Genomic DNA, 25,580 nt, shown 5'->3' with positions numbered 1-25,580 from the left:
CACACACACACACACACAAAGACTCTACCACGAACAAAAGGCAGTTGAAAACCTGTGTTTTTCCTTTCCCACACGTTGCTAGTGGGCCAGCTTTTCTGGAAAATATGTAAAGAACAGTAATTGCTGGTGGGAGGGTTTTCAGTTAGAAAAAGGTTAGCTCCTACAGACAATGAGTCACGTGGGCGTGGTTTGCTATATAAAGCAGGCAGACAGGCATCGAGGCATTCAGTTAGAGGCAAAACGAGTGACCTAAGCGGCCACATGAGAAGGCCTAGGTGTAGAGGAGTGTGGTGGGATTGTGAGCGAGGGATAAACTCTGACTCCATAGCGAGTCCTCCCTGTGGATCAGAGGATGGAGGGATGGTGGAGGGATACAAGCACTCAACAGGCGGTCTCCTCTGTTTCCACTTCTTTCTCACAATCACCCAAATCTCTGTACATCCCATACACACCAACACACGAGTGCCCAGCTCAATCTTCTCGATTCATTGTTTCTCTCTGACCCACTAAACGTTTAATCTAACAGAGCACCTAGCTCTGGGTCATGCCTGTATTTCACCACACGCTCAATTTATCTGAAGGAGGAAACATCACTGTTCTTCACTTTATCACCTACAATTTTGAAACCCTTGCTATCTCCTCATCTCCCTCTGTTGTTGATAGTGACTCAGTATCCATATGAGTAGGAGACTATAGAAAAACACTGGTTTTACTCAGGGTACCTGATGAAAATGAGAGAGGGACCATTTCAAAACACTGTGTCATCATGATGTCAAAGATATTATTTACGAATGACTCATTGACATACGGCAGTCTGAAACCACACCCAATTACAGATGTAGGATCTCAATTTGATCACTATGTTGCAGGAGAATGTTCCTGCAATGCAGGACATTTAAAATTGTAGTATATTTGGTGTTTTAAAATGTTTCTGAAGTTTGTATTTTTCAATTAGACATTTCTAACTTGATTTTTCCCTTACGAAAAATGTATCAACCCTTACAAAACATTTCATTAATTATTTTCACATTTCCTGTTGCTGCTGTTGCTGCAGTAGCAAACGGGTTCAAATTCAGATCATACATCTGTAAAATAGATTAAACTACTGCTGCATATAATCTATATTCATTTCAATTAATCTCACTAATTACATTCCCATAAACACCAAACCCTAAGGGCCTAAATGTGCCTCATTTTGCAGAAAAGTATTAATTTTCCATTTTGTAAAATACACGAGTTTAAATTACTTTTTATCTATATAAAAAAAATCGTAATCAGTTTCTACAATCATCAAGAGTGAATCGATCAAGTATGAGACTTATTATAATTTGGAAATGCTATTTAAATCACTATCAATGTCAATCTGTCAATCTGAATATGGCATTGTCTTGTGAATTTTAATTCATCTTAATGGCATGCACATATAATCAACAGAATCTAACCTTGAGTGTAAAAAAAATTGCACGTTAAAGCTCTTACAACTGTTCATGCAAATAAGGACCTCTGGCATTTATTTTCCTCCTCTGGATTTGACCAATTCTGGTGTTTAATGTTTCACTTATTGTAGCACATAAGTAGAACTTAATTGTTCAGAGCGAGATATAAGTGTTTTAATTAATCTTTTGGCAAGCTTGAAATTGGAATCTAAGTGTGCTCAAACTAAAGTATACCCTTGGGGTACACACAATGACAGTGCAATTCATTATTTCTACTGATTGCATGAGACACAGGGGATGCACATTCTCTCTCCTCACTTAACATGGCTAAGAAAACTACAGCTCAAAACCAAGCTACCAGCCACCGCCTATGAATGAGGAGTTGAGAAATATAGGAAACAAACAGTGGTGATGTGTCACGTGGGGCAGGTGGGGCAGAGCCCCACCAATATCCAGGAGCATGCAATTCTGTTATTTCATGTCACAACAATATATCATATCAGTTAGCAAACAATTTTATTTTATTTAAAAAAATTGCTTGATCTAATGAAACATACGTGGTCCCATTCCCATTGTATTGTTGTTTTGGTACATTTTTGTTGAGTAAGGCAGCTTCAAAATGCAGCTGTTGTAGCCTCGCTCTGTGCTTTCTGTGGTGGAGGGGCAGACAGAGAAAGTACAGAGCGTAGGTGTCTTTGATCATCTCTTGTTGCGTGTGATTGGCTTAGGGTGCCATCACTCATGGGGACACTATGTCACCGCAGCACCTGCTGGGAGAGCAAAAGCCCCTCTTCAGTGCTCCATTGATTTACAGTAGAAGTGCCCGCCCAAGAAGGCTCATTGTCATTGACTACGGAAAAAATCAACGTCTTATGCCCAGTAACTTTGATTGGACTGAAGTACACTATATCAACTTCATAGATAGCTAGTTGTTTACCACACACTGTTACCATGTCTTCAAGCTAGGTAGCTTAGCTAGATGAAACATGTAAACTACTTTAGCTATCTCCTAGAAAAATAATTTCCCAACTAATGTTATGAAGGAAATGTAGAGATAAAACATCTTGGTACTCATTAGCCACCTAAACTTAAAAATACTGTATTGTAATCCATTAAAATAAAGAAGATTCAAGTCGAGTGGTTGGTGGTAGATCATGGAGCAGTGGCTAACATCTGTTTTGAGGTAGGCTAGCTATAATATCCTATAGGCTACATGTCTTATTATTGATGTTCGATGGCAGACTGTAATACCCATGGAACCACATGTAGAAGAAGGGTTAGTAATAAATATGTTTGATGGAACTGTAATTGTGCAATAGATGAAGGGAGGGAATAGCGTTATAAATGTTACATGTTGTTAACCGGGCCCCTTTGTAACAGGCAGGCGGATGCAAGCAGTGTCGCAATATTGCAGACCGATTACTAGCTAGTTTACTCTATAAAAGTATGCTCGACTACCGTGGTCTCAAACTCAAGATATGGGAAGTAGCCATAAACTGATCATAACCCAAATGTTAACTCTACCCACATGTACATATTACCTCAATTTCCTCGACTAGCCGGTGCCCCCGCACATTGACTTTGCACCGGTACCCCCTGTATATAGCCTCCCTACTGTTATTTTATTTTACTGCTGCTCTTTAGTTATTTGCTTTTATTTTTTTTGCTTAACACTTTTCTTTATTTGTTTTACTTTGCATTGTTGGTTAAGGGCCTGTAAGTAAGCATTTCACTGTAATGTCTACACCTGTTGTATTCGGCGCATGTGGAAAATACAATTTGATTTGATTTGATTTGTGTGGCTCAAGCCAAGGCTGGTCACCAGTGTCCAAACTACAGCGAAGGCTGGTCACCAGCAAAAAACACAGTGAAGGCTAGTCACCAGCAAACACAACGAAGGCTGGTCACCAGCAAAAACACAGTGACGGCTGGTCACCAGTATGACCAGCCTATGCTGGTCTCTGCAGTTTTTTTTCAGCAGGGTGTGGCATCCACAACTATACACTACCACTTTTTGAGATACAGTGGCAAACAAAAAATAAGTACGGAAATAGCCAAATAGTGCAAATAAGTCTTTCAAGGCTTGACAGAATATTTTAGCCTATCCTGTAGCTATGTCTTTGGAAAATTTGTATCTGGATTTTAATATAGACTTCATTTAAATTGGAATAAAAAAGTGCAATAAGGAACAATTAGGTCTAGTTGGTTTTTACCATGTCTTAGGCCTACCTAAAGGTTTCTGGCAAGGAACATAAGCATATTCACATTTTCTGGTTTTAGAAGACTTCGGAGTGGAGTGACAATATTGCCTGCTGTACTGAAAACGCGTTCAGACGGAGTGCTTGTTGCACAGATGCACAGGTATTTTCAGACAACGTTGGCCATGAGTGGAAAGCGACTTTCATTTCCTCTCCACCATGCCAGTGGGTCATCGTCTCCTCCGATAGCATCTTCAATGAGGTAGCTCTGAGCTCTGCGCTGGCCCGCAGTTGTGTACTCAGTGCAACTGAGTGCAACTTTCCTTTACCAAGGAAAGAATAACTAGGCCTAATGGTGTTTAATTCTTAACAGGGATTTAATGACATTGTTTGTGGCTTTTGTAACAATTTAAATGAGAAGAATTACATATAGCATAGACCAGGTGTGCCCAACCTTCTTTGACGTGAGCTCTACTTTTTCATTTGCCAGCCTGATGAGATCTACCAGTCTCTAAATCTAAACCAACCAACAAAATGTATGAAACGCAACACACCACTGAGTATGGACCTGCCGCTATGATACCTATTTGATCCTCAATTATAATGTGGACCAATAACATGTTTTCCACAAATAAGTGCAACTAATTTCATTTCCTACCTTAGTGTGACTTTTGGCATTGGGTGGAAGCAAGTAGTTTTTCATAGTCAGGGCTGTATCAGCTTGTTGCAAGTCTCATGCAGGCCTCAAGGTGGTCATCAGTCATAGTAGATCTGTACTTGGACTTTATTATCTTCATGTGAGAAAATGCAGACTCACAGAGGTAGATTGATCCAAAAAGGGCTGATAAGTTGAGAGCACATCATCTAATGTTGGGATACTTCCCCTCTAGCAGCAGCTCCCAGAACTCTTCCTTCATCTCAGAGGTTGCCCTGGATTTCAGCTGAATGTTATTTTGAAGGGTGAGAATTTCAGTTTCTGCTATAGTTGTGTCCAACTGAAAAGGTGATCCCATTTTGGAGGCAATGACTTCCACATTAATGTCTGTGCCAAACGGAAAGCACATATACAGTGGGGAGAACAAGTATTTGATACACTGCCGATTTTGCAGGTTTTCCTAATTACAAAGCATGTAGAGGTCTGTAATTTTTATCATAGGTACACTTCAACTGTGAGAGACGGAATCTAAAACAAAAATCCTGAAAATCACATTGTATGATTTTTAAGTAATTAATTTGCATTTTATTGCATGACATAAGTATTTGATACATCAGAAAAGCAGAACTTAATATTTGGTACAGAAACCTTTGTTTGCAATTACAGAGATCATACGTTTCCTGTAGGTCTTGACCAGGTTTGCACACACTGCAGCAGGAATTTTGGCCCACTCCTCCATACAGACCTTCCCCAGATCCTTCAGGTTTCGGGGCTGTTTCTTGAGATGCTTCTTACGGAGCCACTCCTTAGTTGCCTTGGCTGTGTGTTTCGGGTTATTGTCATGCTGGAAGACCCAGCCACGACCCATCTTCAATGCTCTTACTGAGGGAAGGAGGTTGTTGGCCAAGATCTCGCGATACATGGCCCCATCCATCCTCCCCTCAATACGGTGCAGTCGTCCTGTCCCCTTTGCAGAAAAGCATCCCCAAAGAATTATGTTTCCACCTCCATGCTTCACGGTTGGGATGGTGTTCTTGGGGTTGTACTCATCCTTCTTCTTCCTCCAAACACGGCGAGTGGAGTTTAGACCAAAAAGCTCTGTTTTTCTCTAATCAGACCACATGACCTTCTCCCATTCCTCCTCTGGATCATCCAGATGGTCATTGGCAAACTTCAGACGGGCCTGGACATGCGCTGGCTTGAGCAGGGGGACCTTTTGTGCGCTGCAGGATTTTAATCCATGACGGCATAGTGTGTTACTAATGGTTTTCTTTGAGACTGTGGTCCCAGCTCTCTTCAGGTCATTGACCAGGTCCTGCCGTGTAGTTCTGGGCTGATCCCTTACCTTCCTCATGATCATTGATGCCCCACGAGGTGAGATCTTGCATGGAGCCCCAGACCGAGGTGATTGACCGTCATCTTGAACTTCTTCCATTTTCTAATAATTGCGCCAACAGTTGTTGCCTTCTCACCAAGCTGCTTGCCTATTGTCCTGTAGCCCATCCCAGCCTTGTGCAGGTCTACAATTTTATCCCTGATGTCCTTACACAGCTCTCTGGTCTTGGCCATTGTGGAGAGGTTGGAGTATGTTTGATTGAGTGTGTGGACAGGTGTCTTTTATACAGGTAACGAGTTCAAACAGGTGCAGTTAATACAGGTAATGAGTGGAGAACAGGAGGGCTTCTTAAAGAAAAACTAACAGGTCTGTGAGAGCCGGAATTCTTACTGGTTGGTAGGTGATCAAATACTTACGTCATGCAATAAAATGCAAATTAATTACTTAAAAATCATACAATGTGATTTTCTAGATTTTTGTTTTCGATTCCATCTCTCACAGTTGAAGTGTACCTATGATAAAAATGTCAGACCTCTACATGCTTTGTAAGTAGGAAAACCTGCAAAATCGGCAGTGTATCAAATACTTGTTCTCCCCACTGTAAGTGGCAATAGGCTCAAGTGATGCAAAGTCAGTGAAACGACTGTCAAACTTAGATAAGATGCTCTGGACTTGCTCCACGTAATGTGCACTGTCAAGCTCTGCTGTATCCTTGCCCTGATGGTCAAGTTCTGAACGCATATGTTAAAAGAAGTGCATGTCCTTACGTTGCAGCTTTCTTGTGAGCAGTTGTAGTTTGCATTTAAAAGTGTTCACAGAGCTGATCATGTCGATTACGTTTGCCTTTTCCTTGCAGCTCTACATTCAATTAATTAAGCATGTAAGTTAGGTCAGTGAGAAAAGCTCAATCCAGGAGCCACTGTGTGTCCTCTAGCTGTGCATATTCTGCATGTTTGGAGACCTTGAGAAACTCCTTGATTTCAGGCAACAACTCACTGAATCTCCCTACATCCGTGTACAGCAGCAGGTCTGTCTGCTCCGCTTCTGTCTCTTCTAAGTGAGCGCAAAATAGCTTCCGCTGTAGGCATCTTGCTCGAATAGAACACACAATCTTCATCGCAACATCCATCACCTCTTTCATGTTTAACATCTTCCCGCACAAAGCTTGCTGATGAATTACGAGGTTATAACTAAGAAAGTCCGGGAAATAATCTCTCTCGATTGCACAATGCAATGAACCCACTAATGCGGCCTACCATAGCGGGTGCCCCGTCGGTAGTAATGGAGAAAAGCTTACAAAAGGGCAGTTGGAATTTGTTAGCAAACTCCATAAAAGCTTGAAAAATATATTCGCCCCTTGTATGTCCTTTCAGTGGCAAAATGGCAAGTAGTTCCTCCTTTGTACTCATGTTGTCAAATCCCATTCTGATGAAAATACATACAGTGGGGAGAACAAGTATTTGATACACTGCCAATGTTGCAGGTTTTCCTACTTACAAAGCATGTAGAGGTCTGTAATATATATCATAGGTACACTTCAACTGTGAGAGACGGAATCTAAAACAAAAATCCAGAAAATCACATTGTATGATTTTTAAGTAATTACTTTGCATTTTATTGCATGCCATAAGTATTTGATACATCAGAAAAGCAGAACTTAATATTTGGTACAGAAACCTTTGTTTGCAATTACAGAGATCATACGTTTCCTGTAGGTCTTGACCAGGTTTGCACACACTGCAGCAGGGATTTTGGCCCACTCCTCCATACAGACCTTCTCCAGATCCTTCAGGTTTCGGGGCTGTCGCTGGGCAATACAGACTTTCAGCTCCCTCCAAAGATTTTCTATTGGGTTCAGGTCTGGAGACTGGCTAGGCCACTCCAGGACCTTGAGATGCTTCTACGGAGCCACTCCTTAGTTGCCCTGGCTGTGTGTTTCCGGGTCGTTGTCATGCTGGAAGACCAAGCCACGACCCATCTTCAATGCTCTTACTGAGGGAAGGAGGTTGTTGGCCAAGATCTCGCGATACATGGCCCCATCCATCCTCCCCTCAATACGGTGAAGTCGTCCTGTCCCCTTTGCAGAAAAGCATCCCCAAAGAATGATGTTTCCACCTCCATGCTTCACGGTTGGGATGGTGTTCTTGGGGTTGTACTGATTCTTCTTCTTCCTCCAAACACGGCGAGTGGAGTTTAGACCAAAAAGCTCTATTTTTGTCTCATCAGACCACATTACCTTCTCCCATTCATCCTCTGGATCATCCAGATGGTCATAAAAAAAAAAAAAAAATCACCTTTATTTAACCAGGTAAGCCAGTTGAGAACAAACTTCAGACGGGCCTGGACATGCACTGGCTTGAGCAGGGGGACCTTACGTGCGCTGCAGGATTTTAATCCATGACGGCGTAGTGTGTTACTAATGGTTTTCTTTGAGACTGTGGTCCCAGCTCTCTTCAGGTCATTGACCAGGTCCTGCCGTGTAGTTCTGGGCTGATCCCTCACCTTCCTCATGATCATTGATACCCCACGCAGTGAGATCTTGCATGGAGCCCCAGACCGAGGTTGATTGACCGTCATCTTGAACTTCTTCCATTTTCTAATAATTGCGCCAACAGTTGTTGCCTTCTCACCAAGCTGCTTGCCTTCTCACCAAGCTGCTTGCCTATTGTCCTGTAGCCCATCCCAGCCTTGTGCAGGTCTACAATTTTATCCCTGATGTCCTTATACAGCTCTCTGGTCTTGGCCATTGTGGAGAGGTTGGAGTCTGTTTGATTGAGTATGTGGACAGGTGTCTTTTATACAGGTAACGAGTTCAAACAGGTGCAGTTAATACAGGTAATGAGTGGAGAACAGGAGGGCTTCTTAAAGAAAAACTAACAGGTCTGTGAGAGCTGGAATTCTTACTGGTTGGTAGGTGATCAAATACTTATGTCATGCAATAAAATGCTAATTATTTACATAAAAATCATACAATGTGATTGTCTGGATTTTTGTTTTAGATTCCGTCTCTCACAGTTGATGTGTACCTATGATAAAAATTACAGACCTCTACATGCTTTGTAAGTAGGAAAATTAGCAAAATCGGCAGTGTTCTCCCCACTGTAACTGTGCCATCTACCATATCTGTGGACTCGTCAAAATAGAGGGAATAACACTTGCAGTTGTCAATATCCTTCTTCAGTTGATCCTCGAGGTTCTCCGCTATTCCCTCACATCTTCTTGTCACTGTTTTTCTGGACAACTGAATGTCATTGATGGCAGCCATAATTTCAGTCTTATTCTTAAAATCCCCAAACAGTGAGTCTGCAGCCTCAATAAATGCTTTCTTCATCATCTCCCCATCTTTTAACAACTTTTTATGCTTAGCAAGAACGCGACTCACACGATAAGATGATATGGTTGCCGCCTTCCCTTTTGTCACAGGCCTTGTTAAAATTGACTGCTGCGCTGCCAGTAGATTTTTTAGTTCTTGTACCTTTCATCTTCGTAATTCAGTCTTTGCTGGAAAATCTCTTTCCTGGGTTTTGTGTGTGGTTTTAAAATGTTGTTCTATGTTACCTTTCTTTGGGATAGCGATGCTATTATGGCAGATGAGGCACACACATTTTGAGTTTGACATGACAAAAAAATTATCCTCCTCCCATTCCTTGTGGAAATGATAAGTTTTCTGTTATTTTGTATCCTTCCCTTCACTCATTATTGCTGCTGTCGACCACACAATTTAAGAACAACTTAAGAATGAATCTGGCTACAAAGTTAGCTATCTACCTGCCTGGCATTACCGTGACGTCGACTTGGCATCTGACGGCATCTGACTTAATATAATATATTTTGGGGGTATTTTGACACTTTATTGAGACAGTTCTGAAATGACAGGTGCGTTACGGCTTTGCATGACTTGCATTCATTTTTATAAAGTATATGTATATGTGTATATATATATATATCTATATCTATATATATATATATATATATATATATACAGTGGGGAGAACAAGTATTTGATACACTGCCGATTTTGCAGGTTTTCCTACTTACAAAGCATGTAGAGGTCTGTAATTTTTATCATAGGTACACTTCAACTGTGAGAGACGGAATCTAAAACAAAAATCCAGACAATCACATTGTATGATTTTTATGTAAATAATTAGCATTTTATTGCATGACATAAGTATTTGATCACCTACCAACCAGTAAGAATTCCAGCTCTCACAGACCTGTTAGTTTTTCTTTAAGAAGCCCTCCTGTTCTCCACTCATTACCTGTATTAACTGCACCTGTTTGAACTCGTTACCTGTATAAAATACACCTGTCCACACACTCAATCAAACATACTCCAACCTCTCCACAATGGCCAAGACCAGAGAGCTGTGTAAGGACATCAGGGATAAAATTGTAGACCTGCACAATGCTGGGATGGGCTACAGGACAATAGGCAAGCAGCTTGGTGAGGAGGCAACAACTGTTGCCGCAATTATTAGAAAATTGAAGAAGTTCAAGATGACGGTCAATCACCCTCGGTCTGGGGCTCCATGAAAGATCTCACCTCGTGGGGCATCAATAATCATGAGGAAGGTGAGGGATCAGCCCAGAACTACACGGCAGGACCTGGTCAATGACCTGAATAGAGCTGGGACCACAGTCTCAAAGAAAACCATTAGTAACACACTACGCCGTCATGGATTTAAATCCTGCAGCGCACGCAAGGTCCCCCTGCTCAAGCCAGGGCATGTCCAGGCCCGTCTGAAGTTTGCCAATGACCATCTGGATGATCCAGAGGAGGAATGGGAGAAGGTCATGTGGTCTGATGAGACAAAAATAGAGCTTTTTGGTCTAAACCCCACTCGCCGTGTTTGGAGGAAGAAGAAGGATGAGTACAACCCCAAGAACACCATCCCAACCGTGAAGCATGGAGGTGGAAACATCATTCTTTGGGGATGCTTTTTTGTAAAGGGGACAGGACGACTGCACCGTATTGAGGGGAGGATGGATGGGGCCATGTATCGCGAGATCTTGGCCAACAACCTCCTTCCCTCAGTAAGAGCATTGAAGATGGGTCGTGGCTTGGTCTTCCAGCATGACAACGACCCGAAACACACAGCCAGGGCAACTAAGGAGTGGCTCCGTAAGAAGCATCTCAAGGTCCTGGAGTTGCCTAGCCAGTCTCCAGACCTGAACACAATAGAAAATCTTTGGAGGGAGCTGAAAGTCTGTATTGCCCAGCGACAGCCCTGAAACCTGAAGGATCTGGAGAAGGTCTGTATGGAGGAGTGGGCCAAAATCCCTGCTGCAGTGTGTGCAAACCTGGTCAAGACCTACAGGAAACGTATGATCTCTGTAATTGCAAACAAAGGTTTCTCTACCAAATATTAAGTTATGCTTTTCTGATGTATCAAATACTTATGTCATGCAATTAAATGCAAATTAATTACTTAAAAATCATACAATGTGATTTTCTGGATTTTTGTTTTAGATTCCGTCTCTCACAGTTGAAGTGTACCTATGATAAAAATTACAGACCTCTACATGCTTTGTAAGTAGGAAAACCTGCAAAATCGGCAGTGTATCAAATACTTGTTCTCCCCACTGTATATATATATATATATATATATACAGTGGGGGAAAAAAGTATTTAGTCAGCCACCAATTGTGCAAGTTCTCCCACTTAAAAAGATGAGAGAGGCCTGTAATTTTCATCATAGGTACACGTCAACTATGACAGACAAAATGAGAAAAAAAAATCCAGAAAATCACATTGTAGGATTTTTTATGAATTTATTTGCAAATTATGGTGGAAAATAAGTATTTGGTCAATAACAAAAGTTTCTCAATACTTTGTTATGTACCCTTTGTTGGCAATGACACAGGTCAAACGTTTTCTGTAAGTCTTCACAAGGTTTTCACACACTGTTGCTGGTATTTTGGCCCATTCCTCCATGCAGATCTCCTCTAGAGCAGTGATGTTTTGGGGCTGTCGCTGGGCAACACTGACTTTCAACTCCCTCCAAAGATTTTCTATAAGGTTGAGATCTGGAGACTGGCTAGGCCACTCCAGGACCTTGAAATGCTTCTTACGAAGCCACTCCTTCGTTGCCCGGGCGGTGTGTTTGGGATCATTGTCATGCTGAAAGACCCAGCCACGTTTCATCTTCAATGCCCTTGCTGATGGAAGGAGGTTTTCACTCAAAATCTCACGATACATGGCCCCATTCATTCTTTCCTTTACACAGATCAGTCGTCCTGGTCCCTTTGCAGAAAAACAGACCCAAAGCATGATGTTTCCACCCCCATGTTTCACAGTAGGTATGGTGTTCTTTGGATGCAACTCAGCATTCTTTGTCCTCCAAACACGACGAGTTGAGTTTTTACCAAAAAGTTCTATTTTGGTTTCGTCTGACCATATGACATTCTCCCAATCCTCTTCTGGATCATCCAAATGCACTCTAGCAAACTTCAGACGGGCCTGGACATGTACTGACTTAAGCAGGGGGACACTCTCGCACTGCAGGATTTAGCCGGCGTAGTGTGTTACTGATGGTAGGCTTTGTTATTTTGGTCCCAGCTCTCTGCAGGTCATTCACTAGGTCCCCCCGTGTGGTTCTGGGATTTTTGCTCACCGTTCTTGTGATCATTTTGACCCCACGGGTGAGATCTTGCGTGGAGCCCCAGATCGAGGGAGATTATCAGTGGTCTTGTATGTCTTCCATTTCCTAATAATTGCTCCCACAGTTGATTTCTTCAAACCAAGCTGCTTACCTATTGCAGATTCAGTCTTCCCAGCCTGGTGCAGGTCTACAATTTTGTTTCTGGTGTCCTTTGACAGCTCTTTGGTCTTGGCCATAGTGAAGTTTGGAGTGTGACTGTTTGAGGTTGTGGACAGGTGTCTTTTATACTGATAACAAGTTCAAACAGGTGCCATTAATACAGGTAACGAGTGGAGGACAGAGGAGCCTCTTAAAGAAGAAGTTACAGGTCTGTGAGAGCCAGAAATCTTGCTTGTTTGTAGGTGACCAAATACTTATTTTCCACCATAATTTGCAAATAAATTCATTAAAAATCCTACAATGTGATTTTCTGGATTTTTTTTTCTCAATTTGTCTGTCATAGTTGACGTGTACCTATGATGAAAATTACAGGCCTCTCTCATCTTTTTTAAGTGGGAGAACTTGCACAATTGGTGGCTGACTAAATACTTTTTTTCCCCACTGTATATATATATATATATATATATATATATATATATATATATATTGTCAATTTCAATTAACCCCAGAATAATTTCTTACAGTGTGGCTGTGTGGTTGAGTAGGTACATTTCCAACGAAATGTACCATCTTATTGCCTCTCCTGTTTCTAATCTGTCTAAATAAAGCATTGAAAAAATAAAGGTGGAATTCCACAAAAAATATTCTGCATAGGCCCTTATCATCAATCAATATTTAGGCTATAAACCATTTGCATTTCTTAACCATTGATTGTATGAGAGAACAGTTTTGTATTTTGATGCTGCCTTTTACATGGACTGAAACCCCGAAGGTGTTTTCACAATACTTTCTTAAAGATGCACTATGCAGAAATCGCTCCGGCATTTCCTGGTTGCTTAAATTCTAATAGTTTGCCGAAATTCAGTTTAGGTGACAAAATAAGCAACTATAGTGTAGAGAATTGTTGTACCATCTAAACCGCTGTGAAATATACTTTACATAACCTAAAACATTGTATTTTCAGCTGTTAGAAGCTGGTGTACAAAACCGAAAGTAAAAGAAGAAAAAACGAAACATAAGACCGGGAAGCATAGAAATAGTGCACAAAGAACAGATCTACTGCTTCTTAGACTTGCTTTCAATAAGAATGAGAGATCTATAACTTACATTTCTATGTGAATTTGGTGAGGTCGCCCCAAAAATTACATAATGCAGTTTTATAAAACACTAATATTCAAGTTGAAGAACCACTTTGGGTGTTTCAGAGTACTTCATTTCTGTTTTAAAACGAATTCTGTGTATTAAAACACTTACATTAAGTTTACATTCAAACACCCTCCAAACACCAGATCTCAGATTAGGTGCACTACTTTTCATGGTTTCGTTACACAATCATGGTGTTTTGAGACTTTCTATTTTTACAGTGTACACTCTACCACGGAGGGTTTTTGAGATACTGTGTCCAAGAGCTAATTGGGGGTGTAAGGAGGCGGACCGGCTGGAGAGGTGTCTAAGGTGCCAAGGACTGGACAGGACAGGAGGATGGTTGACAGTTGCAACTGGTTTTATTTTCCTAATGGTATTTTATAGTGTGGGAAAAGTATAATGGCAAATTAGTGTTTAAAGCTGGAATCCTTAATGGTGAAACTGCCAGGTCCGTTTGCGATATTACAACAGCAAAGAAGTTAATGCAAACAACAAATAATTTCTCTGACATTATTGCACACGCGATAGAACAGCAGAATATGCACTGCAATTTTCTCTCTTCACCTCCGCTTCGTCAACAAAACAAAAACAATATCAACAGCGGTGGGGCGGACAGTGGCGCTGTTTCCCCTACTGCAGATTCCATCTTTAAAGGAGGTCATAATGTAACATGACTGAGATTGATTGACATGTCATCTGACTTCTGAGTTTTAGGATATCGGTCTAGATGAAGTGGAGTGCTCTTACCCCAGAGGCAGGATATGCTAGCCAACCCAGCTCTGCTGTGGCCGTCCGCGTGTCCATCACTGTCTCTGTAGGAGAGAGAGAGAGAGAGAGAGAGAGAGAGAGAGAGAGAGAGAGAGAGAGAGAGAGAGAGAGAGAGAGAGAGAGAGAGATTGAATATACATTTCTGCTACTACCAATGTAATGCAAACACCTGTTCCAGTAAAACACCTCACTCCATTACTTTGTGTAAGACCATTCTTACTTCTCAGTCCATTGTAAACCATTGATATGAGCTAGATCTTAAATATATCATTACTGGAAGTGTATCAGCCCTTTAACCAATGGGCCAGACAGAATCAGACAGATCAGACAGCCTACTCTATACATTTCATTAAATTTCACTACTGTCAAACTCTGACTCTGAGAGACACAGTATGAGCTATCACCACTCTCCACTTCTTCAGTAATAGACTGGTTCTGAAAAGAGGCCATGACATTCTTGGAGGGGAAGAGGGAGATATATAATCACAAATAAAAAGAGATGGAAAGAAGAAAATACTTGCCAAAACCAAAAGTATTGCATGACCTTCAGGAAGGTAAAATATGCTCACAGCTCCAAAGTTTTCTTACACTTGTTTGGGATAAGTGTGTAGGTGTAGTAAATACAGTACAGTATATAACAAACCATTCTCTGTGGACATCAATTCAAAGTGTTGCCCTGGGAAAATACATCATGTTGTTTTCCTGCCCCTCTGTGTTTGTTTTCACACAGTCTAAAAGTATATTCAGCCTGGGACTGATCAATAGGTTATTGGTGGGGGATTTCTACGGAGGAGTGCATTAAATATTGATGTACCGGGAAATATGGATCACATCCGTGATAATGCATCAGCAAGTATGCAAACACTGGTGCATGCCAACAGCCACACCTGGCTCGAAGGCAGAGGGGTTCAAACACAAAAACAACTAACACAGCTTACAGAGCCACAAGGGCATTCACAACAACAGCACATTTTGGTATATTGGTGTTGTTTCACCACAACATTTGTTTTGATATTTTTTGATATCTCCGACTTTCAAAAAGCATTGATGCTGATATTTCTGTCTCTATCTATGTGATGTTTTTTTCTCTCTCTCTCTCTCTCTCTCTCTCTCTCTCTCTCTCTCTCTCTCTCTCTCTCTCTCTCTCTCTCTCTCTCTCTCTCTCTCTCTCTCTCTCTCTCTCTCTCTCTCTCTCTCTCTCTCTCTCTCTCTCTCTCTCTCTCTCTCTCTCTCTCTCTCTGGTCTGGTCCAATCACCTGCCAACCAACCAACCACACCATGCACAATGCAGAAAAGTACCCCTCACTCTCACACCAACTCACCTTCCTACCAGTACTCCACACCCATCCCCTCCCACCTATCAGCAAAGTGGTCAGGGTAGTATCAAGTCATCCTGCCATTTTTCTCTTTCTTCATCTCTCTGTGTACAGCTACTTATTCCTAAATCCTAGTCTCAATGCAATACCCATAATGCTATAGCAATAACTGCATTGTGGTAGTGGGTTCTTTCAGGGTAACAGTTCATCATAGTCCCATTGAGACACTGACACTGACCTCAGGCAGAATGAGTGTTGAGCCCACTGATCTGATGTCAGTGCCTGTGGAGGCTGTTCTCTGTAGTCAGCAGAGGAGAGGAGAGCAGAACAGAGCAGAAGAGAGCGGGTCCAGGGCCAGCCGCAGGGTACCTGCCTGCCTTTCACTCCCACTGAGCTCAAAGCCTCATATTCATCCTATTAGGGCTTCTTCTGAATTAGCAGATCATCAGAGGAAATCTCAGATTTCTGCATAGAAGTATAGACTCTTTAGATTGACATCCAGGATAGATGTTGTAGACAAGACACACCAAGACCATTTCCCCAGAGAGCATATGAACACGTCATAAGCTATGGCAAAAATGTTTAGAACTACAGGACATTATCTGTAAAACTGCAAAACTGTCACTCAATCTCATGGCAGAATAGCATGAGATTACCTATAAAACTGCAAATGTTTCTCTCTGCCTCGTGGCAATATGTGTAGAATTGCAGGAAAGTATCTTTAAAAATAAAAAATTCTCTCAGCCTAATAGCAAAATGTGTAGAATAGCATGAGATTACCTATAAAACTGCACATTTTCCTTTTGCCCCATGGCAATATGTGTAGAATTTCAGGAAATGAGCTTTAAAACAGCAACATTGTCTCTCAGCCTCATGGCAAAATGTGCAAAATAGCATGAGATTAGCTCTAAAACTGCAAAAATGTTATCTTTGCCCCATGGCAAAATGTGTAGAATTGTAGGAAGTTAGTAGACCCCACCCCCCCCTTGCTCAGACCTTGCGAGGGGGCCCCGCGAAACTGCGGTACGCCCAATTGGTCAGTGGAGCGTTATGGGGCTTTATCACGAAAGGAACCATGCCAAGCCTGTCTTTACAGAGACCCACAGAACAAGCCACACCACTATCCCTCCTATGCAGTTAGGCAAGGTAGGACAACGAGAACGCAATGAGCCAGAACAAGTTAACATCTGTGTTCAGTGTCGAAGTAAATCCATTGCATTTACCAGCACACAATTTGTTCCAGTGTGCCAGCTGTGCTTTCCAATGATGGCACACTTATTCAGCATCCAGCTACCAATACCTGTAGGATTAGGTAGTCTCAGAGGTATTAGTATTGTTGCACCTCAAGATTACAAGTCCATCTCGTGGCATAACGACATCACACAGTTTCATTAAACCTCAGTAACACTTTTGTCACGGTTTCGGCCGAGGCTGCTCCTTCTCCTTGTTCGGGCAGGCTTCGGCGGTCGTCGTCCCCGGAGTACTAGCTGCCACCATTCGATGTTTCATGTTTGTTTGGTTTTGTCTAGTTGTACACCTGTCCCTTGTTAGTGTTTGATTTTGTTTCCTATTTAGTTATCGTGTGTTGGGTCAGGTGTTATGTGTGATTATTTTTGTCAGCTGTTGCCTTCAAGGAGTTTCCTCTCTCGTTAGTTTGTATTTCGAGAGTTCGCACTGTGTGCGCTTTTTCTTGTTTTTGCGCACTGTGTGTTGTGCGTAATTGTTCGTGCCGCCCGGTTGGGTTGGCGACTCATTCCTGTTTTGGAGTAAACAAAGTCTGTTGAAGAACACCCTTGTTCCTGCGCTTGATTCCCTGCACCACATCCACACGCAGCACTCTGACAGAATCACACATCACACTATGGAATCAGCAGGAGCAGCTGCGCCAACGGACATTATGGAGGACCGTCTTTGTGGGCAGGAGGACAGGATCAACCAGATCGGTCACGCCCTGGATCAGGTGATGAACACTCTCCACCGATGGGAGACCAGCGGGGTACCCACGCCCCCACCTACCGGACCATCCCCATCGGTCAGTCCTCCTGTCCCCCTTCCGGAACCCAGCGGGATTCGGCTCTCCCTCCCGAGGGCGTACGACGGCTCCGCTGCCGGGTGTCAAGGGTTCTTGCTGCAAGTGGAGCTCTACCTCGCCACCGTACACCCGGCTCCCTCGGGACACGAGAGCGTCTCCGCCCTCATCTCCTGTCTCACCGGCAAGGCGTTGGAGTGGGCCAACGCCGAATGGAGGAGAATAGACGCCGCTACTGTTACCTATGCGGAGTTCTCCCGCCGCTTCCGTGCCGTGTTTGACCATCCACCGGAGGGGAAGGCGGCGGGGAGCGTCTGTTCTACCTCCGACAGGGGATGAGGAGCGCACAGGCTTTTGCATTGGAGTTCCGGACTCTAGCGGCAGATGCAGGGTGGAATGAGCGGGCCCTCATAGACCACTTCCGCTGCAGCCTCCGGGAGGACGTCCAGAGAGAGTTGGCGTGCAGGGATACCACGTTGTCGTTTGACCAACTGGTCGACATGGCCATTCGGCTGGACACCCTGCTCGCTACCCGTGGACGTCCCGGGGGGGGGGTTGCCCATTCCACCTTCCAGCGCCTCCGAGCCGAGCCCTATGGAGCTCGGAGGTGCTGGCGCTAGGGAACGGAGGAGTAGGAACCCGAGGGGGGCCGTTCCCTGCACCAACTGTGGCCGTGGAGGGCACACCGCGGCTAGGTGTTGGGGAAGGTCCCCTGGTGGAGGTGAGGTCAGGCCAGGCATTGGGGAGTCCTCCCAGGTGAGTAGGCGCCCTACTTACCCAGAGCTTTCTGTCGTTCACCTAACCTTGCCTGTTTGTTTTCCACAGGTTGCACCTCGTTCCCAGCATAAGGCGCTGGTAGATTCAGGCGCAGCTGGGAATTTTGTAGATCGCCAGTTCTGTGTAAAGTTAGGGATTCCCCTCCTTCCCGTTGATAAGCCTTTCCCTGTACATGCCCTAGATAGCCGTCCGTTAGGATCTGGGTTGATTAGGGAGGTCACAGCGCCTCTTAAGATGGTGACGCAGGGGGGTCATGAGGAGACGATTCAGCTCTATCTGATTGACTCTCCTGCGTATCCGGTGGTGCTGGGGCTTCCCTGGTTGATTACCCATGACCCTACTATTTCGTGGCGAGAGAAAGCTCTTACAGGGTGGTCTGCTCAGTGTGTGGGGCTGTGTCTGGGTGTTTCCATAGGGGCGACCTCGGTGGAGAGTCCGAATCTAATGCCAGCACTGCAGATTCCCCCTGAGTATGAGGATTTGAAACTGGTGTTCAGTAAGACTAGGGCAGCGCAGCTGCCGCCTCATAGACAGGGGGATTGTGCGATAGATCTCCAGTCAGGAGCAGCTCTCCCGCGGAGCCATGTGTATCCCTTGTCCCAAGAGGAGAGGAAGGCAATGGAAACTTACATCGCCGAGTCTCTGAGACAGGGATACATACGGGCCTCCACTTCACCCGCGTCCTCAAGCTTCTTTTTGTGAAGAAAAAGATGGAGGTCTGCGCCCGTGTATTGATTACCGCGGTCTCAATCAGATTACAGTGAAGTACAGCTATCCACTTCCTCTGATTGCGACTATGACGGAGTCATTACACGGTGCTCAGTTCTTCACAAAATTGGATCTTAGGAGCGCATATAACTTGGTGCGCATTAGAGAGGGCGATGAATGGAAGACAGCATTTAGCACGACCTCCGGTCATTACGAGTATCTCGTCATGCCATATGGGTTAATGAATGCTCCCTCAGTCTTCCAATCCTTTGTAGATGAGATTTTCCGGGACATGCAGGGGCAGGGAGTAGTCGTGTACATAGACGATATTCTGGTGTACAGTTCTACCCGAGCTGAGCATGTAGCCCTGGTGCGCCGAGTGTTGAGGAGGCTGTTGGAGCATGACCTATATGTCAAGGCAGAGAAATGTCTGTTCTTTCAGAAGTCGGTCTCCTTTTTGGGTTATCAATTGTCTGCGTCAGGGGTGAAGATGGAGGTTGACCGGGTGTCAGCTGTGCGTAATTGGCAAACCCCAACCACTGTGAAAGAGGTGCAACAGTTCTTGGGTTTTGCGAATTATTACCGGAGGTTTATCCGGGGTTTTGGACAGGTGGCAGCTCCCATTACGTCTCTGTTGAAGGGGGGTCCGGTGCGCTTGCAGTGGTCAGCTGAGGCGGACAGGGCTTTTGGGAGACTGAAGGACCTGTTTACCTCGGGCGCCGGTGTTGGCGCATCCGGATCCCGCTTTGCCTTTCCAGGTAGAGGTAGACGCGTCCGAGGCTGGTATTGGGGCCGTTCTCTCCCAACGGTCTGGCACACCACCTAAACTCCGCCCCTGTGCTTTTTATTCTAAGAAGCTCCAGTCCGGCGGAGCGGAATTATGACGTAGGGGACAGGGAGCTGTTAGCCGTGGTACAGGCCCTAAAGGTGTGGAGGCATTGGCTTGAGGGTGCTCAACACCCTTTCCTCATTCTAACTGACCACCGTAACCTGGAATACATCCGGGCAGCTAGGAGACTGAATCCTCGCCAGGCCCGCTGGACTATGTTTCTAGCCCGGTTTGTGTTTAAAATCACTTACATCCCTGGGTCCCAGAACGGGAAGGCAGATGCCCTGTCTCGGCGATATGACACGGAGGAGAGGTCCGTTGAGCCCACTCCCATACTACCGAAGTCGTGTCTGGTTGCACCGGTGGTATGGGAGGTCGATGCCGAGATCGAGCGGGCGTTACGCACCGACCCAAGTCCTCCCCAGTGTCCTGTGGGTCGGACGTACGTTCCGCTCGAGGTACGCGATCGCCTCATTTATTGGGCTCATACGTCCCCCTCCTCTGGACATCCAGGTATCGGCCGGACAGTTCACTGCCTTAGCACTAAGTACTGGTGGCCAACGTTAGCCAGGGATGTGAGGATTTATGTCTCCTCCTGTTCGGTGTGTGCCCAGTGTAAGGCGCCCAGACATTTGCCCAGGGGTAAGCTACAACCCCTGCCCGTTCCACAACGACCCTGGTCCCACCTCTCGGTGGATTTTGTTACAGACCTTCCCCTCTCACAGGGGAATACTACCATCCTGGTCGTTGTGGATCGGTTCTCGAAGGCCTGTCGTCTCCTACCCATGCCGGGTCTACCTACTGCCCTACAGACCGCTGAGGCTCTGTTTACCCATGTCTTCCGGCATTACGGGGTACCCGAGGATATAGTGTCTGATCGAGGCCCCCAGTTCACCTCCAGAGTGTGGAGAGCGTTTATGGAACGGTTGGGGGTTTCGGTGAGCCTTACCTCGGGTTACCACCCGGAGAGTAATGGGCAGGTTGAACGTGTCAACCAGGATGTGGGGAGGTTTCTGAGGTCTTATTGCCAGGGCCGGCCGGAGGAGTGGGCGAGATACGTTCCGTGGGCCGAGATGGCGCAGAACTCTCTCCGCCACTCCTCCACCCAACTAACCCCTTTCCAGTGTGTGTTAGGGTACCAGCCGGTTCTGGCACCTTGGCACGAGAGCCAGATCGAGGCCCCCTGCGGTGGATGAGTGGGTGCGGCGCTCGGAGGAGACGTGGAACGCTGCCCACGTTCATCTGCAGCGGGCCATCCGTCGGCATAAGACGAGCGCCGATCTCCACCGCAGTGAGGGGCCTGTGTACGCACCTGGAGATCGAGTCTGGCTCTCGACCAGAAACCTGCCCCTCCGCCTGCCCTGCCGGAAGCTGGGTCGGCGGTTTGTGGGGCCATTTAAAGTCCTGAGGAGGTTGAACGAGGTGTGTTACAGGTTAGAACTGCCTATTGATTACAGGAATATTAACCCCTCGTTTCATGTGTCTCTCCTCAGGCCGGTGGTAGCTGGTCCACTCCAGGATTATGAGATAGAGGAGATTCCTCCGCCCCGTTGGACATCGAGGGGCTCCGGCGTACACTGTGAGGTCCATCCTTGATTCGAGACACCGGATGGGGGTCTCCAATATCTCGTGGAGTGGGAGGGGTACGGCCCGGAGGAGCGGTGCTGGGTGCCGAGGAGGGACATATTAGACCTGTCCCTGCTGACCGAGTTCCATCGGGGTCATCCTACGCGCCCTGCTCCGCGTCGTCCTGGTCGTCCCCCGAGGCCGGGATCGGTGCACGGCTGGAGCCGCGCGTCAAGGGGGGGTACTGTCACGGTTTCGGCCGAGGCTGCTCCTTCTCCTTGTTCGGGGCAGGCTTCGGCGGTCGTCGTCCCCCGGAGTACTAGCTGCCACCGTTCGATGTTTCATGTTTGTTTGGTTTTGTCTAGTTGTACACCTGTCCCTTGTTAGTGTTTGATTTTGTTTCCTATTTAGTTATCGTGTGTTGGGTCAGGTGTTATGTGTGATTATTTTTGTCAGCTGTTGCCTTCAAGGAGTTTCCTCTCTCGTTAGTTTGTATTTCGAGAGTTCGCACTGTGTGCGCTTTTTCTTGTTTTTGCGCACTGTGTGTTGTGCGTAATTGTTCGTGCCGCCCGGTTGGGTTGGCGACTCATTCCTGTTTTGGAGTAAACAAAGTCTGTTGAAGAACACCCTTGTTCCTGCGCTTGATTCCCTGCACCACATCCACACGCAGCACTCTGACAACTTCACGCAGCTATATTACGACAAATCATGAGCCAGCAATACCACAGAACAATATCACAACATAATTTATTCCTCCTCAATAACAATACTTTAAACATCCCTATACCACTAGTAAGTAACACAATACAATTACAGTGCCATGCAAAAGTATTCAGACCACTTGGATTTCTTCCGATTGTTTTGTGTTACAAAGTGGGATTAAACAACATATTGAATTGTCATTTTTTTGTCAACAATCTACACAAAATAATCTGTAATGTCAAAGTGGAATAATTTTTATTTTATTTTATTAAGATTAATACACATTAAATAACTAAAATATAGTCATTGCATAAGATTTCAGCTCCCTGAGTCAATACATGTTAGAAACAACTTTGGCATGAATTACAGCTGTTAGTCTTCTTGGGTAAGTCTATAAGATTGTGCAATATTTACCCATTATGCTTTTCAAAATGCTTCACGCTCTGTCTAGATGTTGGTTATCATGGCTAGACAGCAATTTTCAAGTCTTGACATAGATTTTCAAACAGATGTAGGTTATAGTCCTGCTGAAATGTGAATTCCTCTCCCAGTCTCTTGTGTAAAACAGACTGAAGTAATTTTTCCAATAGGATTTGGCCTGTGCTTAGCTCTATTTGGTATTGCAAAAGCAGCAGCTACTCTTCCTGGCGTCCACACAAAACATGAAACATTACATAATACAGAACATTAATAGACAAGAACAGCTCAAGGACAGAACTACATACAGTGGGGAAAAAAAGTATTAGTCAGCAACCAATTGTGCAAGTTCTCACACTTAAAAAGATGAGAGAGGCCTGTAATTTTCATCATAGGTACACGTCAACTATGACAGACAAAATGAGGAAAAAAAATCCAGAAAATCACAATGTAGGATTTTTTATGAATTTATTTGCAAATTATGGTGGAAAATAAGTATTTGGTCAATAACAAAAGTTTCTCAATACTTTGTTATATACCCTTTGTTGGCAATGACACAGGTCAAACGTTTTCTGTAAGTCTTCACAAGGTTTTCACACACTGTTGCTGGTATTTTGGCCCATTCCTCCATGCAGATCTCCTCTAGAGCAGTGATGTTTTGGGGCTGTCGCTGGGCAACACAGACTTTCAACTCCCTCCAAAGATTTTCTATGGGGTTGAGATCTGGAGACTGGCTAGGCCACTCCAGGACCTTGAAATGCTTCTTACGAAGCCACTCCTTCGTTGCCCGGGCGGTGTGTTTGGGATCATTGTCATGCTGAAAGACCCAGCCACGTTTCATCTTCAATGCCCTTGCTGATGGAAGGAGGTTTTCACTCAAAATCTCACGATACATGGCCCCATTCTTTCTTTCCTTTACACGGATCAGTCGTCCTGGTCTCTTTGCAGAAAAACAGCCCCAAAGCATGATGTTTCCACACCCATGCTTCACAGTAGGTATGGTGTTCTTTGGATGCAACTCAGCATTCTTTGTCCTCCAAACACGACGAGTTGAGTTATTACCAAAAAGTTCTATTTTGGTTTCATCTGACCATATGACATTCTCCCAATCCTCTTCTGGATCATCCAAATGCACTCTAGCAAACTTCAGACGAGCCTGGACATGTACTGGCTTAAGCAGGGGGACACGTCTGGCACTGCAGGATTTGAGTCCCTGGCGGCGTAGTGTGTTACTGATGGTAGGCTTTGTTACTTTGGTCCCAGCTCTCTGCAGGTCATTCATTAGGTCCCCCCGTGTGGTTCTGGGATTTTTGCTCACCGTTCTTGTGATCATTTTGACCCCACAGGGTGAGATCTTGCGTGGAGCCCCAGATCGAGGGAGATTATCAGTGGTCTTGTATGTCTTCCATTTCCTAATAATTGCTCCCACAGTTGATTTCTTCAAACCAAGCTGCTTACCTGTTGCAGATTCAGTCTTCCCAGCCTGGTGCAGGTCTACAATTTTGTTTCTGGTGTCCTTTGACAGCTCTTTGGTCTTGGCCATAGTGGAGTTTGGAGTGTGACTGTTTGAGGTTGTGGACAGGTGTCTTTTATACTGATAACAAGTTCAAACAGGTGCCATTAATACAGGTAACGAGTGGAGGACAGAGGAGCCTCTTAAAGAAGAAGTTACAGGTCTGTGAGAGCCAGAAATCTTGCTTGTTTGTAGGTGACCAAATACTTATTTTCCACCATAATTTGCAATAAATTCATAAAAATCCTACAATGTGATTTTCTGGATTTTTTTCCCTCAATTTGTCTGTCATAGTTGACGTGTACCTATGATGAAAATTACAGGCCTCTCTCATCTTTTTAAGTGTGAGAACTTGCACAATTGGTGGCTGACTAAATACTTTTTTTCCCCACTGTAAATAAATACAAAATTACAAAAGGCACACGTAGCCTACATATCAATACATACACACAAACTATCTAGGTCAAATAGGGGAGAGGCGTTGCTTTATCTGTTTTTTGAAAGCATGTTTGCTGTTCGTTACCAGGACGTGTACTCCGAGCATGTGCTGACCAACTGGCAAGTGTCTTCACTGACATTTTCAACATGTCCCTGACTGAGTCTGTAATACCAACATGTTTTAAGCAGACCACCATAGTCCGCGTGCCCAAGGACAGTAAGATAACCTGCCTAAATGACTACCGACCCGTAGCACTGACGTCTGTAGCCATGAAGTGCTTTGTAAGGCTGGTCATGGCTCACATCAACACCATTATCCCAGAAACCCTAGACCCACTCCAATTTGCAGACCGCCCCAACAGATCCACAGATGATGCAATCTCTATTGCACTCCCCACTGCCCTTTCTCACCTGGACAAGAGGAACACCTATGTGAGAATGCTATTCATTGACTACAGCTCAGCATTCAACACCATAGTGCCCTCAAAGCTCATCACTAAGCTATGGATCCTGGGACTAAACACCTCCCTCTGCAACTGGATCCTGGACTTCCTGACGGGCTGCCCCCAGGTGGTAAGGGTAGGTAACTACACATCAGCCACACTGATCCTCAACACGGGGGCCCCTCAGGGGTGCGTGCTCAGTCCTCTCCTGTACTCCCTGTTCACCCATGACTGCATGGCCAGGCACGACTCCAACACCATCATTAAGTTTGCAGACGACACAACAGTGGTAGGCCTGATCACCGACAACGATGAGACAGCCTATAGGGAGGAGGTCAGAGACCTGGCCGTGTGATGACAGGATAACAACCTCTCCCTCAACGTGACCAAGACAAAGGAGATGATTGTGGACTACAGGAAAAAAAAGAGGACTGAGCACGCCCCCATTCTCATCGACGGGGCTGTAGTGGAACAGTGCTTCAATTTCCTTGGTGTCCACATCACCAACGAACTATCATGGTCCAAACACACCAAGACAG

The 25,580-nt window shown here is 44.8% G+C and overlaps 1 protein-coding gene across 1 annotated transcript in view; it reads right to left on the bottom strand.

Moving 5' to 3' along the window:
- The window catches only part of LOC121540266 (ephrin type-B receptor 1), a 244,071-nt gene that overhangs the window by 155,505 nt on the left and 62,986 nt on the right, over positions 1-25,580 (bottom strand). Inside the window, exon 2 of the mRNA XM_041849016.2 lies at positions 14,283-14,347. Coding sequence (XP_041704950.2) covers positions 14,283-14,347 — 65 coding nt within the window. The remainder of the gene's footprint in view (positions 1-14,282; positions 14,348-25,580) is intronic.

Source organism: Coregonus clupeaformis, chromosome 26 (genome assembly GCF_020615455.1).
Source record: "Coregonus clupeaformis isolate EN_2021a chromosome 26, ASM2061545v1, whole genome shotgun sequence".
Classification (NCBI taxonomy): domain Eukaryota; kingdom Metazoa; phylum Chordata; class Actinopteri; order Salmoniformes; family Salmonidae; genus Coregonus; species Coregonus clupeaformis.
The sequence above is the reverse complement of the archived record's forward strand: the minus strand, read 5'-3'. Positions and strand labels throughout refer to the sequence as shown.